The sequence below is a fragment of the Malaclemys terrapin genome, chromosome 4 (assembly GCF_027887155.1).
Source record: "Malaclemys terrapin pileata isolate rMalTer1 chromosome 4, rMalTer1.hap1, whole genome shotgun sequence".
Taxonomy (NCBI): Eukaryota; Metazoa; Chordata; order Testudines; family Emydidae; genus Malaclemys; species Malaclemys terrapin.
Window position 1 is genome coordinate 105,186,426 of NC_071508.1, and position 24,609 is coordinate 105,211,034.

At 40.9% G+C, this 24,609-nt stretch overlaps 1 protein-coding gene across 1 annotated transcript in view; it reads left to right on the forward strand.

Moving 5' to 3' along the window:
- The window catches only part of AKAP6 (A-kinase anchoring protein 6), a 303,477-nt gene that overhangs the window by 118,568 nt on the left and 160,300 nt on the right, over window positions 1-24,609 (forward strand). Inside the window, exons 6-7 of the mRNA XM_054028181.1 lie at window positions 12,875-12,971; window positions 14,209-14,372. Of these exons, the coding sequence (XP_053884156.1) occupies window positions 12,875-12,971; window positions 14,209-14,372 (261 nt within the window). The remainder of the gene's footprint in view (window positions 1-12,874; window positions 12,972-14,208; window positions 14,373-24,609) is intronic.

Below are 24,609 nucleotides of genomic sequence, written 5' to 3' on the forward strand. Positions count from 1 at the left end.
AAACCCATTCTAGAAGTTCCTTCATAAGAGCAAGTTTGAACAAGCACTGACAATATTTAATTTACTGTTTACTTAAAACAGGCTTGTGCTGAATAGTTTGTAATCATGCACTTCACAAGAGATGCACCATGCATGTGCCTCACATAGCAAAAGAGCACCTAAAGGACCTAAGAGTAGGTTGGATAATTTCATGTAATTGAAGCTCAGTATAGATGCAGCTGGATGTGGCACTGTTTCAAGATGATGTGGATGCATTTGATAGGAAAATTGGAAAAGATGAGGTATTCTTCATTAGGAAGGGGAAAAAAAGACTTGCTGCCCTAGAAAAGATTCATTTAACATAACGCACCAGATATTACAATACAGCTTGATTTTCAGGTGCACCTATTAACCAGTAATAATGTTAAACTGAAGATGTAAAATATGATGAATAAAGATGGGCCAAAACTTCTGGGGTTTGATTTGCAATTTTGTAGTTGTGCAAAATTCAGATTTTACTGATATATTTTGCAAGGCGAAAATGCATGAAATTCAGCAAAAATCAAACGTATACTAGCATACATAGCCTCAAGTAGAAGAGGCCACACACTCACAGGTAGGTATAAATACAAAGAACAGCAAAGAAAATTGTCAGTTTGATGTAGTGGGTTGCCAGTTTTGGAACTTCAACTATGTAAAATAATTATTTGTTACAAATGTTAATTACTATAACTACAGCACAGAAATAAACAAGAAAGATTGGTAACAGTAATCGATAATCCCTACAACAGCAAGTCCACAGCTGTTTTTATATATGTCAGTGGCTCTCAACCTTTCCAGACTACTGTACCCCTTGCTGGAGGCTGATATGTCTTGCGTATTCCCCAAGTTTTACCTCACTTAGAAACTACTTGCTTACAAAATCAGAAATAAAAATACAAAAGTGTCACAGCACTATTACTGAAAAATGGCTTACTTTCTCATTTTTACCACGTAATTATAAAATAAATAAATTGTAATATTAATATTGTACTTATATTTCGGCGTGTAGTATATAGAGCAGTATAAACAAATCATTGTATGAAACTTTAGTTTGCACTGACTTCGCTAGTGCTTTTTATGCAGCCTGTTGTAAAACTAGGCAAATAGCTAGCTAGACCCCCTTGAAGACCTCTGTGTACCTCCAGGAGTATGTGTAGCTCTGGTTGAGAACCACAGATATACACGACTTATGAAAAATATGATTGTGATACAGCTGAAGGTGAGATCAGCAATACATACATTACATGTATTTAACTGTGTAGACTAGCATTTCACCATTATAAAGACAAAATTGGACCAGACATTTGGAAAGATGGGGAAAGTTCAAAAAATGAGATTCTCTCACTTCTTGGATATTTTCCAGTTTTATTGTGTTATATTTGAAAAATATAACTTCCGAACAGTTTGACCTAGGAACTCCAAATTTGTTTTACTCTTCTCTGGTAAGGGGTGATGCACTGGAGGGCAGAAGAGATAAATAATTGTTAATCAAAGCAATTTTCATGTGACTTTTAAACAATGTAGTGTTCTAAAGAAACCATATGCCAAAACACTGGCCTGACACAGGCTTCTTAAACAAGACGTTAGTGCCAGGCCAGCATACTTTAAAAAAAAAAAAAAAATCGTCCACACCAAGCAGAAATATCCTGCAAAGTCTCTAGAACAGAGACCAGGGAGTCTGCATCAAATTTACTTAAAAGCTCCTTGCTCATACTTTCCCCATCAAAAGACCCCCAGTGTCTAGGAAACTGCACAGGACTGTGAACCTAGAGACTTCATGTTCTATTCCCATCTGTTCCACTGACTGGCCTGAATAACAATTCACACATATTTATTGGAGCCTCACACCACCCATGTAAACACAGATAAATATCATAATCTCTATTTAACAAATGAGGAAAAAGAGACACAAGATCACGTGACTTGCCTAAACTTATAGGACAGTATAAGAACTGATAGAACCTAAACCTGATTATCCACAGCTGCAGCTCCCATTGACTTCAATTGGAGATGTGGGGGCTCAGCACCTTTGAAAATAATTCCCTACATCTCTTGTCTTATGCAGTTGCCAAATCCACTTGATTGTAATGCTTCTGAATCAGTATAGTGAAGATAATGGTACCTACATATCTGCATGTAGCTATAAACATACTAAAACCCATATATTTTCAGATTTCACCTATGGAATGTGAAATTTCACTACTTTCCAGATGAATAAAACACAGCACAGAGGACCACACTCCCTTTCCTAGCAAGTCAAAACCTCTCTGTGTCTCAGTGTCCTCTTCCGTAAAATGAGGATATGAAAGAAAATGGGGAAATTGCCTGATAGAGGTTCCCTGAGGATTAGTTTGTGACTGTGAACCTCTTAAATTTGTAAAAGCTATTATATTTGTACTATTGATATGTAGAATGTAGTAAATGTATACTACGGTATTTACATACATACATCCCTCTGTCTCACTACGCTTTGCTATCAAACAGTAATTTTGTATTTGGAGGTGCATAGAGCTTTTGAAAACAGTGTGGGCTACGTATGTTTTTTAATTCATGATATGTCCAAACATATATTTCTCAGTGAATTGTGTGTGTGTCTGGGGGAAAAAATAGTAGCCAAGTGTGCCTGCAATGTGTTCACAGATACAGTTTGGTTTAAATGATATGTCAGTGTAAATTTAAAATACTGGGTTTCTTAATTTTCTTGGTCAGTGATGACATGAGCCTGTGTGTTTTTTTGAGTCATACATTGGGCTGGATTCTCTCAGAAAAGTGAATGGAATTTTATCATTAATTTTTATAGACCAGTGGGATCGGTCCCATTGTTCCAGAGTCCGTCAATTCTCAGGGCAATGATAACGTGTGATAGTTAAGGGTATCTGGGTGAGCTTGAGTGTTCATACCCATGTGATAAATTTTTGTTTTTAACTTTAAAAAGGAATCTTAACTTAAAAGGTTTAGACTATGGTTTGCATAGTGTTTTGGAGAAAACCACAAGATTCACATAAACGTTTCTTTCTCTCTTGTTTTTAATCTTAACTGTAGTTTAATGTAGTTATCCCTGAGAATGTAGTACTTTCAATACCAGAGCACCCTCAATCCTGCTTTATGGCCTTGGTCATGAAATTCAGTACATGACATTCATTTCAGAGTAGCAGCCGTGTTAGTCTGTATCCGCAAAAAGAACAGGAGTACTTGTGGCACCTTAGGGTATGTCTACACTACGAGAGTAGTTCGATTTTACTTAAATCGAATATGTGGAATCGATATTACAAAGTCGAACGTGTGTATCCACACTAAGGACGGTAATTCGACTGTGTGAGTCCACACTAATGGGGCAAGCGTCGACATTGGAAGCAGTGCACTGTGGGCAGCTATCCCACAGTTCCTGCAGTCCCTGCTGCCCATTGGAATTCTGGGTCGAGCCCCCAATGCCTGCTGGGGGAAAAAATGTGTCGAGGGTGGTTTTGGGTAACTGTCGTCATCCAACCGTCACTCCCGCCCTCCCTCCCTGAAAGCGCCGGCGGGCAATCAGTTCGTGCAGTTTTCTGGTGAGTGACAGCGCGGACGCCACAGCACTGCGAGCATGGAGCCCGCTGCGACCATCGCTGCAGTTATGGCCATTGTCAACACCTCGCACCCTATCATCCACCTTTTCCAGAGGCAGATGCTGAGAAATCGGGCGAGGAGGCTTCGGCAGCGCGGTGAGGACATGAAGTCTGAGAGGGGCACAGACCTCTCACAAAGCACGGGACCCCGCGCCGTGAACACCACGGTGGCAATGGGTCATGTTGATGCTGTGGAACGGTGATTCTGGCACGGGAAACAAGCACGGACTGGTGGGATTGCATAGTGCTGCAGGTCTGGGATGAATCACAGTGGCTGCGAAACTTTCGCATGCGGAAGGGAACTTTCCTGGAACTTTGTGAGTTGCTGTCCCCTGCCCTGAAGCGCAAGGACACCCGGATGCGAGCAGCCCTGACTGTCCAGAAGCAAGTGGCCATAGCCCTCTGGAAGCTTGCAACGCCAGACAGCTACCGGTCAGTCGCGAACCACTTTGGCGTGGGCAAATCTACCGTGGGGGTTGTTGTGATGGAAGTAGCCAACACAATCGTTGAGGTGCTGCTGTCAAAGGTAGTGACCCTGGGAAACGTGGAGGTCATCATAGATGGCTTCGCCGCGATGGGATTCCCAAACTCCGGTGGGGCTATAGATGGAACTCACATCCCTATCCTGGGACCGGACCACCAGGCCAGCCAGTACATTAACCAAAAGGGCTACTTTTCAATGGTGCTGCAAGCACTGGTGGACCATAGGGGATGTTTTACAAACATCAACGTCGGATGGCTGGGCAAGGTTCATGACGCTCGTGTTTTCAGGAACTCTGGTGTGTTTAGATGGCTGCAGGAAGGTATTTACTTCCCGGACCACAAAATAACTGTTGGGGATCCAGTGATCCTCGGGGACCCAGCCTACCCGCTAATGCCCTGGCTCATGAAGCCCTATACAGGCGCCCTGGACAGTGAAAAAGAACTCTTCAACTACCATCTGAGGAAGTGCAGAATGGTGGTGGAGTGTGCTTTTGGACGTCTCAAGGGGAGATGGAAAAGCTTACTGACTCGCTCTGATCTCAGCGAAACCAATATCCCCATTGTTATTGCAGCTTGCTATGTGGTCCACAATCTCTGTGAGAGCAAGGGGGAGACCTTTATGGCGGGGTGGGAGGTTGAGGCGAATAGCCTGGCTGCTGATTACGCCCAGCCAGACAGCCGTGCGATTAGAAGAGCCCAGCGGGACGCGCTGTGCATCCGGGAGGCTTTGAAAGCTAGGTTCCTGAGTGAGCAGGGTAACCTGTGACTATTACGTTTGTTTACAGAGAAGCTGAACCTGCCCCCGTTTCTTTACCCAGTGAAAGTTCACTATCCTTTCCAGTTTCATACCCTGTTCACCCCGTTCACCCCCTTCCAACACACGTTTAAAAATAAAATCACTGGAAATTTGTTAATGAACACCGTTTTCTTTATTACTGTTTTCGCGGTAAAGTGTTGAAACTGGGACGCAGACTGTGGTGGGGAGCGGGTGTAGTGTAGTGATGCAAAGGGCGCGTCTAAACTCGAGGAATGACATGCTCCTGCTTCTAGAGTGGTCCGCAGTGGTGGACTGGTTGTTTCAACGGAGCCTGCCACCCCTCCTGTTCGGGACTCTGTGTGGGGGGGGCTATGTTACTTTCTGGCAGGGGGAGGACGGTTGCAGATCCCCTGCTGCGTGGCTCTGTGATCCAGGATAAGGACCGCTGCATAAGATCTCTAACCGCCCTCCCCCGCCACAAAGTCACATAGCCCCCCCACACACAGAAAATGAAAACCACCTCCCAGACTGACCAGGGTGCCTAGTGACTGCAATGTGTGTGTGACCTGCTGCTGAACCTGCCCCCGTGTCTGTACCCTAGTAAAGGTGACTGTCCTGTCCAATTACCAACCCCCTTTCCCCCCTTCAAACAGACTGTCCTCTAAAAAAACATGATGGAAACAGTAATTAACAGAAACTTATTTTTTATTAGCAGCTACACAGTTAGGGGATGAAACTGGGATGGGGACTTGGGTGAGGCGAGAAGGAAAGGACTTATCAAATTTTGGGGAATGACAGCCTTCTGGTACTTGAGCAGTCTGCAGGGGTGGAGTGACAGTTTTCACGGACTCTGCCGCCCCTCCTTCTTGGTATTTTGGGTGAGGGGGGTATGGGACTTTGTGGCGTGGGAGGGTGGTTACAGATAGATTGCAGCGGGGCTCTGTCCTCCTGCCTCCGGTGCTGCAGAACATCCACAAGGCGCCAGAGTGTGTCCGTTTGCTCCCTCATTAGTCCAAGCAGTGTTTGAGTCGCCCGCTGGTCTTCCTGCCGCCATCTCTCCTCCCGTTCGCGGTGTGCTCACTGGTATTGCGACATGTTCTCCCTCCACTAGGTCTGCTGGGTTGCCACGGCTCGGGAGCAGCCCATAAGTTCTGAGAACATGTCGTCCCATGTCCTTTTCTTTCTACGCCTAACCTGCGCCAGCCTCTGGGACTGTGATGCCAGGGTAGGTCGGGAGACAGTCACAGCTGTGGGATGGGAAAAAGGGAGTGAATTCCTCAGAAAGATAAATTTTTTGGTGAACAAAGAACACTTTCTCTGTGAACAAGACCATGCACAGCACCTATCACATGTGCACTCAGGACAAGGTCGAATTTTCGGCCTTCACATTCGGTGCCTGGAGTCTTGCAGTGCAGATCAGACAAGCGCGGCCGGACAGCGGAATTTGGGTAGCAGGCTGACATGGTAAGCCGTAGACTTGTGGCAGCTTAAAACTTTAATAGCAGCACTGCCCTACTTTCACGTTCAAAGCAATGCTCCTAGCGTTGGCCAGTTCCTGCTGCCAGCAATCCAGCAAGCATGAACTCTGCCCCTGTCCCACCCCCTTGCGGCTGTCCCCGGGAAAGATCCCTGTATGCTGCCCCTCTCCCACCTCCACCGCATGGCTGTAAACCACCGGTTACAGTTCTGTAAAGGAACAGGCAAGCAGTCCCAATGCTAACATTCCCCTAATTCTAAGCAGGTCACCATGAGTGACATCACTCTGATGAGGATTTCAGAGAGCGACAAAGAACGCATGCTTCGTGAAAGCCTGCAAAGACCAGGGCCGTATGCCGCCATGCTGTGCAAGGCAATGATCCCAGAGTACTTGCTGCTAGCCTGGTGCGGGAACGTTTCCTACTACGGAGGACACAACAAGGCCGCTCTCCCAAGGAACCTCATGCAAAGGCTTTCCAATTACCTCCAGGAGAGCTTCATGGAGATGTCCCATGAGGATTTCAGCTCTATCCCCGGACATATAGACCGAATTTTACTGTAGCTGCACTGGCAAGGACTAAACAGTAGAGCGCCTAGGGCAAACCAATCATGATAAACCGGACATCGTTAGATTTTTTGGCAGTAGTTGCACTGTTAATATTAATGTTCTGTTCAAAATAAATCTTTACATGTTTATAACACTTACCGACTGATCCTTCCCCTGATTTTGGGTCCGGGTTAACGCCTGGGGACGGTTGGTAGGGGATCTCGGTGAGGGTGATGAAGAGATCCTGGCTGTCTGGGAAATCAGCATTGTAAGCGCTGTCGACTGCCTCGTCCTCCTCATCTCCTTCCTCATCTTCCCCGTCCGCTAACATCTCCGAGGAAGCGGGCGTCAACAATATCCCATCCTCAGAGTCCACGGTCAGTGGTGGGGTAGTGGTGGCGGCCGCACCTAGGATGGAATGCAGTGCCTCGTAGAAACTGCATGTCTGAGACTGGGATCCGGAGCATCCGTTTGCCTCTTTGGTCTTCTGGTACCCTTGTCTCAGCTCCTTGATTTTCACGCGGCACTGCATTGCATCCCGGCTGTATCCTCTCTCTGTCATGGCTTTTGAGATCTTCTCGTAGATCTTTGCATTCCGTCTTTTCGATCGCAGCTCCGAAAGCACGGACTCATCACCCCACACAGCGATCAGATCCAAGACTTCCCGATCAGTCCATGCTGGGGCCCTCTTTCTATTCTGAGATTGCATGGTCACCTCTGCTGGAGAACTCTGCATCGCTGCCAGTGCTGCTGAGCTCGCCACGATGTCCAAACAGGAAATGAGATTCAAACTGCCCAGACAGGAAAAGGAATTCAAATTTTCCTGGGGCTTTTCCTGTGTGGCTGGTCAGAGCATCCGAGCTCAGACTGCTGTCCAGAGCGTCAACAGAGTGATGCACTGTGGGATAGCTCCCGGAGCTATTAGCGTCGATTTCCATCCACACCTACCCTACTTCGACATGGCCATGTTGAATTTAGCGCTACTCCCCTCGTTGGGGAGGAGTACAGAAGTCTAATTTAAGAGACCTCTATGTCGAACTAAATAGCTTTATTGTGTGGACGGGTGCAGGGTTAATTCGATTTAACGCTGCTAAATTCGACATAACCTCCTAGTGTAGACCAGGCCTTAGAGACTAACACATTTATTTGAGCATAAGCTTTTGTGGGCTACGAAGTGGGATGTAGCCCATGAAAGCTTATGCTCAAATAAATGTGTTAGTCTCTAAGGTGCCACAAGTACTCCTGTTCTTTTTGCATGACATTCATTGTCACTTATCTTGAAGAAACAGCTGCCACATATGGATGTGCAAGTTCTGTAACTGACCTTCATAGCTATTTGGCAAACTGCTTATTGGAAGGAAGATTCCAGCACTACACACTTATACCACATTCTGAAGCTATTTCTTTTGTATAATAGGATATCCTGTGAACTGTTCACATTTGGACTGTAAGAGTAAAGTAAAGCTGAGCGGTTCTATGCAAAATGAATTGTGAGTGAGAACCTATACAATACAAATTAAAGTAACCTCAGGGCTACAGAGAAAATTATTCAAACCCACCAACATGATGTTATAAAAATCCAGTGTAACTATAAAATATGGCTTCCAGAAAACTAATGGCATACAGCAGTGCATTTCTGTGAACTCATCCTGCTAGCAAGGGTTAGGACCCTTCATAAAGCTGCTTATGTTCTGCTGACTCATTGTGGCAGGTGCTGCTCCATAATTCCACCTTGAAAACAAGGGAAGTGGGAGTAGTTCTTTGGGGAGAAGGAAACCGGGTCCTTGGACTGAGGAAGTCCTGGAGGGACAGCCAAATTCAGTCTGAAATATATTTGTGGTGTTGTTTCTGAGAGCCCAGTAAAGGTCCTGGGAGAGGTGAGAGTCTGAACACAAAGACAGAGTGTTTGTGCGCTGAGAATGGGCTGGGGTTCAGTCTATTCACAAAGGTTAGCCTGTGTCAGACTGATTTATGTAACTTTTCCCCAGGTAGTGCTCTGGAACCAGCAATTTCCCAGTCAAAAAATAATTTTCCCTATTTGGATTTTAATAGTAATATTAAAATATTTTTTATTGGTTAAAGGACACATAATTCAAAAGAATTTCTGAAAAGCTATACTTTGCTTATTTCAACAGCAGGCCTTAGTGTCTGGATGAGTTTGCATAGCCAGCTGTATTAGCAATGGAGAAGTCAAATCCCAATAGTTTGCAATGGCTGTTTACATGGATGCTAAATAGAGAATGCAACCTTTGGGTTTAAAATGGCAACTCTCTTTTGTGAAGAGTTGGTAAATACATTTTAAAAAATGTTTTCCGGCTGGGTGGATAAAAATCAAGTATTTTTAAAACAAAAACAAAAACATCATTTTTTTTTTTTAAATTAAATAGGTTTTATATTAAAAAAGAAATACATTTAAAATTAAGGACTAAAACTTACTTTAATCTATAAAAATCACCTAAATTAAATAAAATTAATATTCAAGCAGTATATGTTTACTGTCAATGTTTTAAAGAAAGTAGAAGCAATGAACGGATGGAAGTCACTGTTTAAGCATTTGGAACCAGGGTTTGTTGAAGTGCTAAACCAGCTTTTAATAGCAGTAGCCTCTTTCACAGGTACAGAGAGAATGTTTTCTTCATTTCAGTTTATCCAACTAGTTCAGTCCAATGACTAGTTCATTCAAATGTGAGGAACTGATTGGGAGTTGAAAAAGCAAGAAACCTTGTTTTTCTTTTCCGATTTATGAACAAAAACTAGGTGTGAGAGGATAAAATCTGATAATTCTACAATCTTGAAGGACATGGTGACCAGAAACAATCAGTTCAATTCACTAAATACACATATTTTCTTTGTTTAATAAATCAGTTAGTTTTAAGTGCAAAACATGTTTCGATAAACTTTTTTTCTTATTTATCCGGCATATTTAAGGTAGTTTTATTTAACTAATAAAAAATTAAAATGCTGTTTTTGTGCATCCAAATAGAATATGACTCAAATCATGAGTAAAAAATGTAATCATCTAGTAAATAAGAAATGTCATTAATCATTTTCTAACATAATAAAAAAGTAAAAAATGAAGAATCTGAATAAATGTAAATTAAGCTGTATTACTGCTTAAATAAATATAATCAATATACTGTATCTTCTGGGATAGCAAAAAGATGTACTCAATTTAGTGTGCAATCTATATTTACTTGTAAAACAACATGTTTTAATGGTTACCAACTAGAGAATCAACCTTTCTTTAGGAAAAAACTAAAAACAATACATACAAAATAAGATTAAAATTGATTATTTAAATCAAAGTTTCCTGTTTGATCGTTTAAATCATAATTAAAATTGGTGATTTAAATTACTTTGATTTAAATCTATCCACTCTGGTTTCCAGTCATTCTGGCCAATTATTTAAGTTGTGTAAGCCTTACTTGATTTATTATGTAACTATGTGATATTTTCATAGTTTTGCAAATTATTTGCCAATGACCCTTTAGAGATCCAAAACTAACTACCATGTAAGCTATACTTGTGTTAACACTGAAATAATCATGTATTCAGTATTGCCCTCTAATTATATAGTACTTAATTTTTAATTAAATGGTCAACAGTTGTATAAGTAAAGAATATTCACGTGACATTTGTACACAATAAGAGTTTCCTATCTATTATCAAGTATTTCATGTACTTGTATCATACCCTATTTAATATATCTTCAGGTTTTTTATCAGGCACATAATGCTTGTTTAGTTTTAGGGAGTTACTAGATTGAGCTTTCCTGGGAATAAAAGCATTGTTAAATGCAGAATGGTTTAATGCAAGACTTTTTTTCAGGAAGCTGCTGCTAATGTTTAGAATTTAAAATTTCCCTCTTTTCCTTCAAACTGTGCTGCTATGCAGGCAACAGTTCTTCTCAGTCGAACAAAACAACAACAGGAATATTATGGAGGCACCAATTGCAGCGGAGTTAAGGATAAGCTGAGTTTAATACTTTAACCTCTGTTGTGTATGAACAATATTGTGTATCTTTCCTAAAATTGCAGCACATACTCTTTAAGTATAGAATGAATTTTCTGCAAGTTTACAAGTAAATCCATTAATTATTTATTTTTTAATAAATTTTAAAAATGGTCTTTTAAGAAATTAAGCATAGTATCAGACCTCCATTTTTTGTTTGTTTGCATGTTTCCTAATAATCAGACATAATGGAACAACACAGATTCTTCCAACTTCCCATATAATTAAAACATATGCTATCTCTGGAAGCTGGAGCCTTGTCCTCTATTTGAATGCTTAAGCATCTATGCATCAATATAGGATGTTTTCTGAGAGAGAGCAGTATTCTATGTAACCATACTTGGTCAACAAACTTTCCCAACCCTCAACAAATCAAATAAAAACGGTGTCCTCTTATTACAGCTTGCTGTGTTTCCTCCCCACCCCCTTTCCCCTGCTTTCTGCCAGTGGCAGCATTTGTCCCATGGAGGTCCCTTGCAAAGCTCAATTCTGGGGCCCCTGCTTTTGCAGAGGACACCATTTTGCTCTACAAAATGGTATCCTCCATGCAGCACGACCTCCCATGCAGTGTGTGCAAGGTCACACCACATGGAAGACGCCATTTTTTAGAGCAAAGTTGCATTCTCCAGACAGGTGGAGTGTGTTCTGGCTCCACTGCAACTGTGTTTGTTACCAGGGAAAAGTAACTGAGTCACCATATCGCTGCCCCTCCTCACTACCTTGGGGACCCCTACAATTGTATGAGTTGTAGGTATTTAATGCCCACCGATGCTTTCTCCTAAGGCCAAACTGCATTGTTCACTGTCACACCATACAATTCAAATTTACTATAGTTGGGTTTAATAGGGATTGGTGACAGGAAGGAACTGCTCGATTCTACTTGCAAATGTTTGCTTTGTTTCCCTCAGAAAGGAAGCTTAGATATTTTGTGGTCCCTGGTAGTTAATTAGTAGGATTTGGAGCAATTCAGGGCAGTTGGTGGAGAAACTAAAGTACAGTTGGGCACATGCACAGTTCAGTCTAACATCTATAAACGAACTCATTCCCAGATGGAGAATGACCCTTTCATCCAGAGGGCCATGTACTTACTGTTGTCACTCTTCACACAGAACTCCCACAGATGACAGTAAGAATTGCCTGTGGGAATGAGGGCCACATATGAATTATGATTAAATATTCCAAGTATTTCCCTCTTCCTTTGTTTTTTGTACAGTTTGGATAAGAAATGATAAATTATAGTTCAAACTTACCTAATGAAGATATCAAAGTGGCATATCATGCCTGTTGATGAAAGGGTAACTCCTGTTTCCAGATCATCTTTATGTTAGCAGCTTAGAGTATAATTTGCAGAATAAAATGTAATTAATTTCTTCAAAGCAAATGTGATAATTAGAGACTCATTGTAAAATAATAATAATGCTAGTTAATGATACTAATGCCCAAAAGATTAAAAACATTTGTTTTATCAGTTAAAGAAGAAGGTACCTGATGCAGCATGATTTGTTGTTTGAAAAGGGAGATGGGAGTTAAGTCAGAACCACAATATTAATGGATTTGTATGGGTGGGCATAAGGCTAATATATTCAGTGTTGTACATTTTTATGGTTTCATAAACAGTAATATTAGCAACATTTCAAAGGAAGTATGAGAAAGAGTGCTCATATGGGATGGCATAAACTCTGTGTTTTTTATAGAACACTGTTACTCCAGATACAGCCTACAGGATGTGACTTTTCATAAAACCTAATGAATTTCTAGATTTGTCAGCTGTTTCAACACAGATGCACTTTGCTAATCTCATGGAAATATTTTGATGCCAGATCTAAAATATCAATAGCTTTTAATATTGCAAGTTTGTTTGGCTATTTTGTAAATGGGGCTGTGGGTCTTGATATAAAGTAGCAAGTAATTTTGTACAGGTTTTATGTTTAGCTGCCTCTCCCACATTTGATGCTCATATTTTTTTCCTTGCAGAGTTTTAAGTTGAATGTAGATAGCCACTGTGCTTTAAAAGAAGCTGTGGTAGAAGAAGGATGTCAACTTCTTGAGCTTATTGTATCTCACAAATCAGGTAAATCTTTCTGAAATATTGCAAGTCTTTATGTCTCCAGACTATTAAAGAATGAAGAAGCATTGCTGTAAATTACTGCATATATTCACTTCCTTATGTATTATTAATATTTACATTATCAGATTGACCTTCAAGATTTATAAATGTTTCATATACTGCTTACAATGCTGTGATACTTATAAAATGAAATACTACCTCAACTAGTCTGTTCATTTTATTTTGGTCTTGCTGCTCAGCTGAGTTTCAATTGAAATCACATCACTGAAAACTTCACACTGACATGTTCTTTGATATAGGTGCTATGGAAATAACATTAAGATAATGAATTAGGATTTCATATATATATTCTGCACAGGTAATTGCATTGGTAAAGGTGTGTGGGGGGGTTCTTTTTCTTTTCTTTTTTTGTTACTTACATAAACTAATTCTTACCTCAGTTTTAATTTATTAGCAAAATAATTTAAAAATTATTTCCCTTGATTATGCTTGTCTTTTTCTGCAAAGGACTTAAATCTGAGTGCATAATTATATAATATTTTAGATGTCAGCATGACTAGCTTAATAGTAGTATACTATACTTTACTACTGGGGATTGGTGTCTTAATTTTGGCCCACTTTCATCCAATTTGCAGTTGTCCTTTTATTTACATTTTTCTGGTCATTACAGCTGTTGTTCCACAATCTACACCTACTTCATGAGAGCCTCAGACAGAATTTCTTTAATGCAAAACCTATAGTAAATCAGTGAGTTACTGGTATAATTCCCAGGGGGTGGAGAAGCCACAGCAAAGGTCTCAAAGCTGTACACTGAGATAAATTGTGTATGTTGCAGTATGTTTAGAAAATAATAATTTAAACCACAGAAAATATACAAAGGAGTGGGAGGGATGAAATATTACATCCTGGCGAGGAAGTTATTGAATGTTTAGAGCCAGGGAAGAGATAACTAGAGGGGGGAGTTTCCTGGGCTTTCCCCACTACATATAAATCACTGGTTCTGTGACATTTTATTTTCCTTTAAATTCTGAGCTGAGGTATAATTAAAATGTAACATTCTGGCTCATTGTGGGCTAAAAGAGATGCTATGACCATATAGTGTTGTAGTTCCTGGCCTCATTTTCTGAATATACTGAAATATTTGCTGTGTTTTTTCTTTTAAATTTCCTGATAACCAATTGTATAAAGATGTAGCTGAGTTTACAACTTTCATTTTTTTTGCCTCCTCATTTTGGACAAGGACTGAAGGACATGCTGCAGATGATTGCAAGTCAGTGGAAGGAACTACAGAGGCAAATCAAACGACAACACAGCTGGATTCTTAGGGCTCTGGATATCATCAAAGCAGAGATACTGGCTACTGATGTGTCTGCAGAGGATGAGGAAGGGACTGGGAGCCCCAAGGTAAGTGGCTTGAAGTTTGCCTTATTTCCTCTTATTTCCATCTTCTTTTGAACTAGGCACCACTGAAGTTTTCTTTCCACCCTAAGGCTTTTTCATTTCTACTGGGTAAACTTTTTCTTTTTTTATAAACAAAATGAAATGTCTTACTCTGAAACAATAATAAAAAAAAAAGCTTAAAACTTTCAAGTTTTCCAAGAAGACCTCTTTCACAGTGTGTAAGAGACTGTGAAGGGGCAGGAAAGGGACATAAAACATTTAGTAAACAAAACATAAGGCATCTTTAACATGAATAATCAGAATGGTTTTAAATTGTTTTGTTGCAACTATAAATCACTATAATCAGTGCAATCACTCAGCTCTGACATCCATTAGCCGCTTGGTTACAGCAAATTAACAAAGAAGAGAGAAAGTGATTCATTATCTCATTCCTGTTAATGACTATCAGATGCATTGCCTAATTAGAGGATGGCCATTGTAGTGGGAAGAAGGTCATATGCTTTGCCACAAATCTTTTTGCTCTGGTTTAAGCCTGCCATAATAGTGCATGCATTGAATACAACATGTACTTCAAAAACAAAGTATTGACATCTGTAATCATTTGGTGTGCATAGGGTCACCAGATGTCCCAATTTTATAGGGAAAATCCTGATTTTGGGATCTTTTTCTTATATAGGCTCCTATTACTTCCTACCCCTGTCCCAATTTTTCACACTTGCTGTCTGGTCATCCTAGGTATGCAATAGTTATCCAGGATTGCTATACTATTTACCAGTCGCCCAATGTGATACTTGCAAGAGTAGTTTAAACAACACAAACTCATCCAAATCATGCCATAGGTTCAGTGGTGTTATCAACAACAAAAATGGATTTATTTTTAGAGCCACATTGATTCTTCCATTTGCAATTCGCAGATAAGTCCAGTACCTTCAGCACCAGCATATGGGAGACTCCAATTTATAGAAAAATTCAAGGTTCCTGCTTCCAGAGATGTTTTATAAATTAGTTTCTTGGATTCTCATGCTACGAGAACAAGTTGTGGTGGGATTTGCCATTTTCTAAGGACCGCTCTCTGAAATGGTCTTTGGTGTCACCTGTGAATTAAGTTAAATGTCCAGCTCCTATTACCTGGCCATAGATGTGAACTCTGGGAAGGATCTTAGAGATGATGGAGGAGTCATCAAGAATAACAGTGTAACAAGAGTGAATGAACAAACCTAAATACCCAGACTCAAACTGATCTAATATCCTAAGTCACTGACTTGGTTAGAAGAGCTTCAACGTCATATGGCCTTTTCTAAGGTAGTGGGCAGTGGAGCAAAACTTGATTTTGTGATTCAGTCCATTAAAATACACAGACTAGCTAAGAGTTAAAAGTTTTCACCTTCTGTAATATCACTGTGTACTGGATAATATTCCCACATTAATTTCACTGCATTATCTCTGAACAGATTGATTCATCCATGGCCAAAGGCTAAATGCTTAACCAAAATTAAAATGTAAGAAAAATTGTTTAAAAATCTGCTTAATTTTACTACGGAGAACCTAAGTCTAGAGGGACAGTGTTAAAATATTTTATTGGGAGACTCAGAGACCTAACTTAAACTGATCATGCATCCTTAATTATTTTTATGGCGAAGTAACAGTTCTTTCCCATCATGTGGGAAATGGAAAACTCAGAGAAATTCTTCCTTATAGGTGGTTCCCCCACCATTAAAAACAAACAACCAAAAACACTACCACAAAGACACTAGTTGGAGGCTATTTCTTACATTGTCACCACCGCATAGGATGTGACCTTGTAATGTATAACAGGCAAATACTGTGGTGAAATGCATATCTCTAAATAGTTCTGATCATCTAGTGCTTTGGGCTGAAGGATTAATTAAAAATAAAACATAATGGGAAATATAACTCTAGATTTCAGTTTACATTTACTTCAGAAGCCATGGGGAACCTGAGAAGCATAATAGAGAATCTAAGGAATATATCTAGGGGGTATTTTTCTTTTTTACCTTGTTTGAGAGACTGCAGGAAAGGAGTTGGTCTTTGAAATTCTTCCTATTTCTGTTTCTTTGCAGATTTCTAAGACTCTAGGAAACTTTTCCCCTAGGACTTTTTAAAAGTGTTTTCCCAGTACTATGGCATCTTTTATAGAAGCAAACAGAGAGAGGGAAGGAAAGAGGGAAGCTGCTGTTCTAGAAATGTATCTTCGGCACACTCACATTCAGGAATTCGATTTTGCTTATGAGATTATATATTGTATTGTATGGAAGTTTTGTAATAGTTTATAACCTGAAACACAGCTTTGGTATATTCAATTCTGAATACTGTGGAGGAGTTGAGGGATTTCAAAATGTTATTAATACCTAACTTCTTACAGTGCAGTGCATTCTGTCCCTGATCTTTTACCATGGAAATAAAAACTAAAAACAGGAAAGGAATACTTAAAGCTCACTTACAAATGTGTTGAAGTCTCTAACATTAACCAGGGTCCTTAGTAGTAATTGGTAGTTTGTGATTTTTAGAATAACCATACAGCTAGTATATCAAGCATAAATTTGAGTATATTTTTTGTTTTTTATCCAGAGAGAAGTACATTTAAAGAAAAACGGAATCACCTCATGTTTTTCAGTTTAAGAAGTTTCATTGTGTAATGTTACTACTGATAAATGTAACATACAGTTCATCTATTCTAATTCAGGCTATTACACATATAAAGTAATAATTGTTTTTCTCCTCCTGATTGAAGCTGCTATTAGAGGTATACTAAAGTAATTAGAAGTGACGGGTGTATGTTTATATTTATTTGTTTTTCCACTTTGGGAAATGTCTGAGATGCCTGCTTTTTAACTGGCCCTTTTTAAGTTCCTGTGAGTTCCACCATATTTTCAGCAGAAAAGGACTAGATAGGACTTACATTGGTGCAGTGTTGCTCCTCAGTCAACAAGAGGGATTATTTTTGAGCAATAATGTATGAAGTATTTTGTCCCCTACTGGCTATGTGACTACTTCAGAAATCTGAAAAAATTCAAGGGTCATGGTAGATAATCAGTAGAACATGAGCTTGCAGTATGATTCTGTGGCCAAAAGGGCTAATGCACTCTTCAGATGTATAAACAGGGGAATATCAAGTCGAGAGAGGTTATTTTACCTCTGTATTTGGCACTGGTGCAACTGCTGCTAGAATACTGTGTCCTGTTTTGGTATCCACAGTTCAAGGAGGTTGTTGATAAATTGCACAGCATTCAGAGAAGAGCCACAAGAATAATGAAAGGATTAGAAAATATGCCTTACAGTGATAGACACAAGGAGTTCTATCTACTTAGGTTAACAAAGAGAAGGTTAAAGGGTGACTTCATCACAGTTTAGGAGTTCCTACATGAGGAACGAATATTTGATGATGAGGTATTCAGTGTATCAGAGAAAAGTATAACAAGATCCAGTGGCGGAAAGTTGAAGCTAGATAAATTCAGACTGGTAATAAAGTGTACATTTTTAACAGTGAGGGTAGTTAACTATTGGAACAATTTACCAAGGGTCATGGTGAATTCTACGTTACTGGAAATCTTTAAATCAAGATTGGATTTTTTTAATATGCACTAGTTCAAAAGGAATTATTTGGAGGCAGTTCTGTGGCTTGTGTTATACAGAAGGTCAGACTAGATGATCATAATAGTCCCTTCTCACCTTGGAATCTGAGTGTAAATACTCCCATGTTACGTATTTATTTTAATTCTGCTCCTAGATGGAATTTCACTATCTGCAGAAGTGTCTAGTAGATTGTAATTATCTTCCCTGAAAAGAGGATACAAATCCTAATACTACTCACAGATAATGGATATTCCCCTTTTGCCTGAGGGTTAGAAGACTATATTCTTAAAACAGGTTGTTAGTTCTGTTCCCAATACTTCACAGGTTCAGTAAACCAATGATGATGATGTATATATGTGTGTGTGTGTAGCCAGTGATTGCTAGGACTCAAATTGCAATCCAGTCAAGCCAAGCCACCACGCTCTTATCAACAATGTTCAAGGCACGAAGCCCTCCAGGAAGTTGTCATTTTGCAGTCTTCAACAATATGTGTCATGGTTTGTGGCTGCCCACATTGACATAGAGGACTGTCTCCAAAATGCCACCAAAATTCAGCACAAATTCCATGTCCGATACAAAACTGGTTGAAAAGGTTCCATTGCCTTCGCGGCAAATCAAATCCTGGTTGAGGTTGAATGGGGTCCGATACAAGATAATTATTAGTCACTTTCTTTGCGGACTATGAAGCTCACTGTGCGTCCTCTACCATAAATCCCTCACCTGGTAAACTTATCCACGCTGGGTGACATGAGGGCAGACGACCATGTAGTGGTCGTAAATAATGACTTTAAATAGCGGTTGATGTAGCATATCACACAATTTCATCACAAGCTTTACTATGCTTTCCTCTTTGCAAACACAGGGCAGAGCAATATTGCAAAGAATCAATAACCATGGTAGAGGAGTAGATTTATGTGTGCCTAAAATAATACACATGGTGGAATTAAGTTGTACACTGACATGTTTGTGTGAGATGAGCGAGCCCGTACTGTAGCGCAGAACTCTGCCGCTGAGTAACAGAGTGCCAAGGCTGAAGTGTGTAACATTTGGGCGTTGTTCCAGCCAGCTTTCCGAGCAGGTTGTTGCACATTTTGACCTTAGTCACTGACTTTGTAAGATGGCCACGATATGTGAGAGTTCTGTCCAATGTGATGCCTAGACCAGGTGTGCATCATGCTTTATTTATTGACCATTGAGATCTGTGTTCAGCTTTCTGCCCGCTTGTGCATGATGTAAGTGGAAGAAAGTTGACAGTGTCTTACTTCCACTTGGTATCGGGCGCTGCTGATGACAAGAATCGGCCATAGCTGCCATATCTGTAGTCAGAACACTCTCAAATATGTCAAAGGAGTGTGACTGAGTGCTGAGGCATATGTCATCTGTATAAACAAACTTTCAAGACCCAGTATATGGTAGATTATTTGAATATAAGTTGAAGAACGTTGGAGATAATACTGATTCTTGTGGGAGGCTGTTCTTCTGGTGCCTCCAAGCACTTGTTCTGTCACAGTATGCATATGGAAATGGCGATTTCTCAAAAACAGAGCCATCGCATATACTAACCAACTTGGCATAGCTCTAGACCAGTGGTTCTCAAACTTTTTTTTTTTTTTCACTGACCACTTGAAAATTGCTGAGGGGGACCTCTTTCTGAATGTTGTTTGTACCGTTAGCTAACTGTTGTAAAATGCTTTGGATAAAAACTCTCTATAAAAAAAACCCTTAATAAATAATTGGTTTTTGTTCTACAAACAAAGGCACCCAACTCATATTTTAATATCAGTAGTCTTGCCTTTCTAATGCGATGGATGTGCCCCCTCTCCTCTGCCACGGCAGCCCCCGAGCTGGGGCTGGGAAGGAGGAGGGTCTGTATAGTGCAGATATTGGCGGCTCCACAAACACTATGAATCTATGAGAGAAGTTTTTAATGATTTTGTAAAATTTCAGGAGCAGGAGGGCCCATTATGGAGGAACAGGTACTGCAGCACATGGTGTCATTAGCAACCGGCATCATCAACCATCTACATTCACATAGGAAGGATGCACATAGTCTTGTCACTGTTAATACGCTTATGGATCTGGTGCAGATCCTAGAGCCCATATGTCACTGTGGACAAAAGTTGGCCTTGTTCATGATGGCATTTCTGGTAGCATTTTTTGGAGCTTTCAGTGAACTAGTACCTGTGTCCTGTAGGGACTCTTCTGGAAGGGCTTTGGAACTGAGGGAGATACACTGGGAGGGGTGATCAGTGATATTAACCTTGAGGAAGTCAAAGATGGATCAAAGAGGCCAGGGTGAATCCATTATTCTACAGGAAAGTGATGAGCTCGGGATCTGCCCTGTTAAGGCCGTGAGGGCATATATGGCAATAAGGCCAGGGAGAGATGGGCAATCTCTATATTCATGGTGACAGGAGTCCCTTCACAACATGCAAGTTTGTTACAGTTTTAAGATGGGGACTGATGAGGTTGGGGCTTCTAGCACATGAATTTGGCAACAGCAGTGGTCCAGCTGGATGTGAGGGCTAGCGCAATTCAGACAATTGGGAGTTGGCATTCTGAAGCATACAGAACATATGTGACACCCCAGGTGGGGAACCAGGGTTAATTTTCCTGTGTATTTGCATTCCAGATGCTGGCAGATAGTGGTGTGGATCTACAGGCACAGTATAGTTTATTGGGTGCATAGGTGGCCTTCCAGATTGTCTGGAGGTTCGCAGCTGGGTCACAGTGGTGAAGCAGTCCTGAGCTGGCATGGGAAGAGGAGCATATTATGGGATGAGCTAATGCCCCTTCCGTACGCTGTGATGGCCCATGAACAGGCACTTGGTATGATTGTGGAATACCTTGGGGAAAATGATTGGGAACATGAAAAGAGGTGGCCTTAATGCTCATAGCTAAGAGGGAGTTGGGGCAGATCCTGGAACTTTTCCCATGAGAAAAAATTATTGGGTTGAATATGTTGCAACTCAGGGTGTGGTGGGGAGGTGTGAAGCTCCGATCAGTCAACAAAGCTAGGAGGTATGTGAATGGGGAGGTGGCAAAATTCATAGGTGGCATAGGGGTGTTGGTAATTTCTCATCTGGACAGAGCATACAGGGCACCAGAATTGTTCAGGGAGGATGGGATCCACCGGTGAGACTTGGGAACTGACAGGTTTTTGGCCAATATTAAAGAGGGCATTAGTAGATGTCTAAAAACCCAACTAGATATGTGGGGGAGGCAGCCAAGCTAGTTGCCAGTGCCTGTTTGTGGTGGGTGTCCAGTGCAGGTCCTCTATAGGGAAGAGATATGGTGATCAGAGGATTGGTAAAGTTTTAAAGGAGATATTCTTTAAATGAGCAGAGACGGGGGGATGTTCAGAGCTCCTATGACTGGTACGGAAGGGAGCCAACCCTCCCCATTCATAGCCCCCCCCCAACCCTCATTTGACAGTGTCCCAGCACTGGGGGTGTCCCAGCACAGGTTCGGCCAGACATTTAGAGATAATGTTGCGGCCTAATTAAACCACATCCAGTGTCTTATGTCTTCCTTCTGGCATAGCTGGACAATGACCTCATGACACATTAAACAGTGAGGGCCATTGTCTGGTTGTAGGAAAAGGCGTGTGTTTAAGGTCTAGATAGGCAAAGTGACTGGCTGCAGCAGCTTCATACTAGGTCAGCGTGGGAACACTGACCCATCAACTCCACCCCAGGTGACCCAAAGAGAGGAGGGACTATATAGATCCTCCAGTGCAGGAAAAGCCCTCTGTTACTTGGACCAGGCAGAGCAACTCCCACCCAGGAACATAGTTAAATACCTGTGGGAATTTCGTTCGTCATTCCTTTCTCAGAGGGTTGGGAAGGACTTTTTCCCTCACAGCCAGCATGGCCAAGGCGAGGTGGGAGTTTTCGCTGCCTTCAGGGTGGTTGGGGGCTTAGCTGGGGCAAACATGAAACAGGGGTTAGGCAATGATGTCACAACTCATTATGTCAGCATGAGGCAGATGTCCAGTGCAGGCACTTTATAGGGAAGGGATATGGTGATCAGATAAAATGGATTGGTACAGGATTTAAAGGAGGTATTCTTTAAAGGCACAGAAACAGGTGAGGATTGGGGTTCCTATGACTGGTACATCAGGGAGCCAACTGCCATCCTTTATAGATCCCTTAACCCTCAAGGTGAGGGGTAGCGGCAGGGCCGGCTCCAGGCACCAGCTTGCCAAGCAGGTGCTTGGGGCAGCCACTCCGGAGAGGGGCGGCACGTCCAACTATTCGGCTCGGAGTGAAGGACCTCCCACCGAATTGCCGCCACAGATCGCGATAGCGGCTTTTTTTTTTTTTTTTTTTTTGCGCTGCTTGGGGCGGCAAAAAACCTGGAGCCGGCCCTGGGTAGCGGGGTCCCCGCAGCAGGTTGGCTGGGGACCAGGATGGGTAAAGGGGAAGGGCTGACAACAGCCCAGGTATATGTAAATGATGATGGAATTACCTGCACTGTACACTTTTATCTGATTGTTATTCCCAGACATACAGGAATAAAGTTCCAGCTTAAATAAACCACATCCAGTGTCTTATGTCCTTCTTCCAGCACAGCTGGACAACTTATCAGACACAGTGGGTTGATCAAGACTATATTCCAGACAACAGATCTCTTCTCAGTTTGTTAATGTGAGGGCATGTTTGAGAAATGTGTAACAAAACAGAAAAAGAAAATAGTCAGGGAAATGCTGACAGCCCTCACTCTCTGGCTAGACAGTTACATCCTAGTTGTCCAGACCATGCTTCTGTAGCTGCAACATTTAAGACTAATATTATGATACAGAAGGAATGTATGAGCGAATTTCTTTGGTCTCTGTGATCAATACAGAGAAATGTCATATACGTGAGTAGATATTTTGCTTTTCCTCTGTTCAGCTAAAGGGCTCTTCAACTCTAGATTTCTAATCTTCAGAGATCCATATTGTGCACATACTGTAATTCTAAGGGAAGCAAGCCATCACACCAATAATTTTCAGGTAATTGTATTTTTTAAAAACAGGCAAAGTCATTATCAGGTTAATCTTCTATCATGTGGTTAACAGATATGAGCTAGATTGAGCTCAGAATCTAGAGCTTTTTTTTGACACGAACACTTTGGTCTGCTAATTACAAAAAAGAAATCTTAATACCAGAGTAGATGGGACTAGTACTATAATAGCAGTGATTTGAAAGTGTGAAACAATTACATCAGTATGTGTGATTTACCCTCATCTCCTCTCCCTGGAATTAGTAGTTTCTGGCAAAGGAATAGGGATAACCTATGTTAGAGGGATCATTCTGCTTAAACTGAGGCTTTCATTAAGTCACACAGGATGATTTATGAAATGTAAACTTCAAAAGTGGGTGTATGTTTCATTTACATTCTGTACAGTCACATACACACATACATACCATTAATGTTAAAATTTCAACCACTTCTTGATACACACGTACAGAATATAGAGGTAAATAAATAGTTGCCCCTTCATCAGTAAAAAAGAAAACATTAACAATGGGGTGGAAATTAGTCTTCCCTCTACTGTAGCAACTCATGGTGCTATGGAAAGGTAAGTATGAATATCCACTTTGTTCTGTGGTCATCTCATGAGTCAGTTCTAGTAATAAAAAGGTGCCACAGATAGTGGTATTGGTGATTCAGTAGAGGGTGCTCTTTTCTCTGGATCCATAGTGAACCACCGTCCCAGCTCGATGTGAGGGAGCTCTCTTGTGAATGTGACGTCTTTCAGATTAGACATTAACGCAAGGTTCCAACCACCAGTTCCCAGGGCAAATTCCAGCTTTGATCATTACAATCTGCCCATCTAAATTCTCCCTGCAATTTCAATTGACTATAGCATTCTTCTTTTCTTTTTAATACTATTGCGTAGTATTAGGCACTGTTAAAAGGTTACATTCAGTTGTGGAATAGAAGGTCCTTATATAGTTTTTGTCTGTAAAGCTCTTTTGGGAAGAAATGGATTACGATGAATTCCATTAGGAACCCAACATTCACCAACCTGCAAATACCTGCAGTGACCATAGTATTTTCCCATAATTAGCATAGTAGATTTTGCAGTGTTGCCATCACTACAGAGGTTCAAAAATGTTGACTATTTAACGGTGGGCTCTGTATTGAACATAATATGTCACCATTCTGAATTGTTTAAGTCACTTGTGTAATAAGCTCTAATTCTGAGTCTTTCATAATTTTGGAATCTTAGATGTAGTATTAAGTATATTCTGAGGATTGTGAACCCCTCGGTTTAAAATTAACAGATTCCTATTAAATCTGCTATGTTAGGAAAGAATGTTTCCTTAGTTACTATTTTTCTCATCCACTGCTCCAAATCAAAGGTTCTTTGTTTTTAGATATTTCTAAGATCTGGCATTATAGTATTGCTGGTTTGTCAACCTCGAAGGTAGGGCTTGATCCAGAGATCAGAAGGTCAAGTGATGAGTAAAGGGACTGTTTTTTGTGTGACTGACAATCATTCTGCCTTCCTATAAAATAGTAGACAAAACCTTGTTTTTGCGTGTAGTAAATCTGTCAGTGTTAGTATTACAGTTGTACATTGAGGCACCAGTCAGGACTGAAACCCTACTGTGATAGCTGCTGTGCAAATATAGAGTAGAAGACAGCCTTGAAG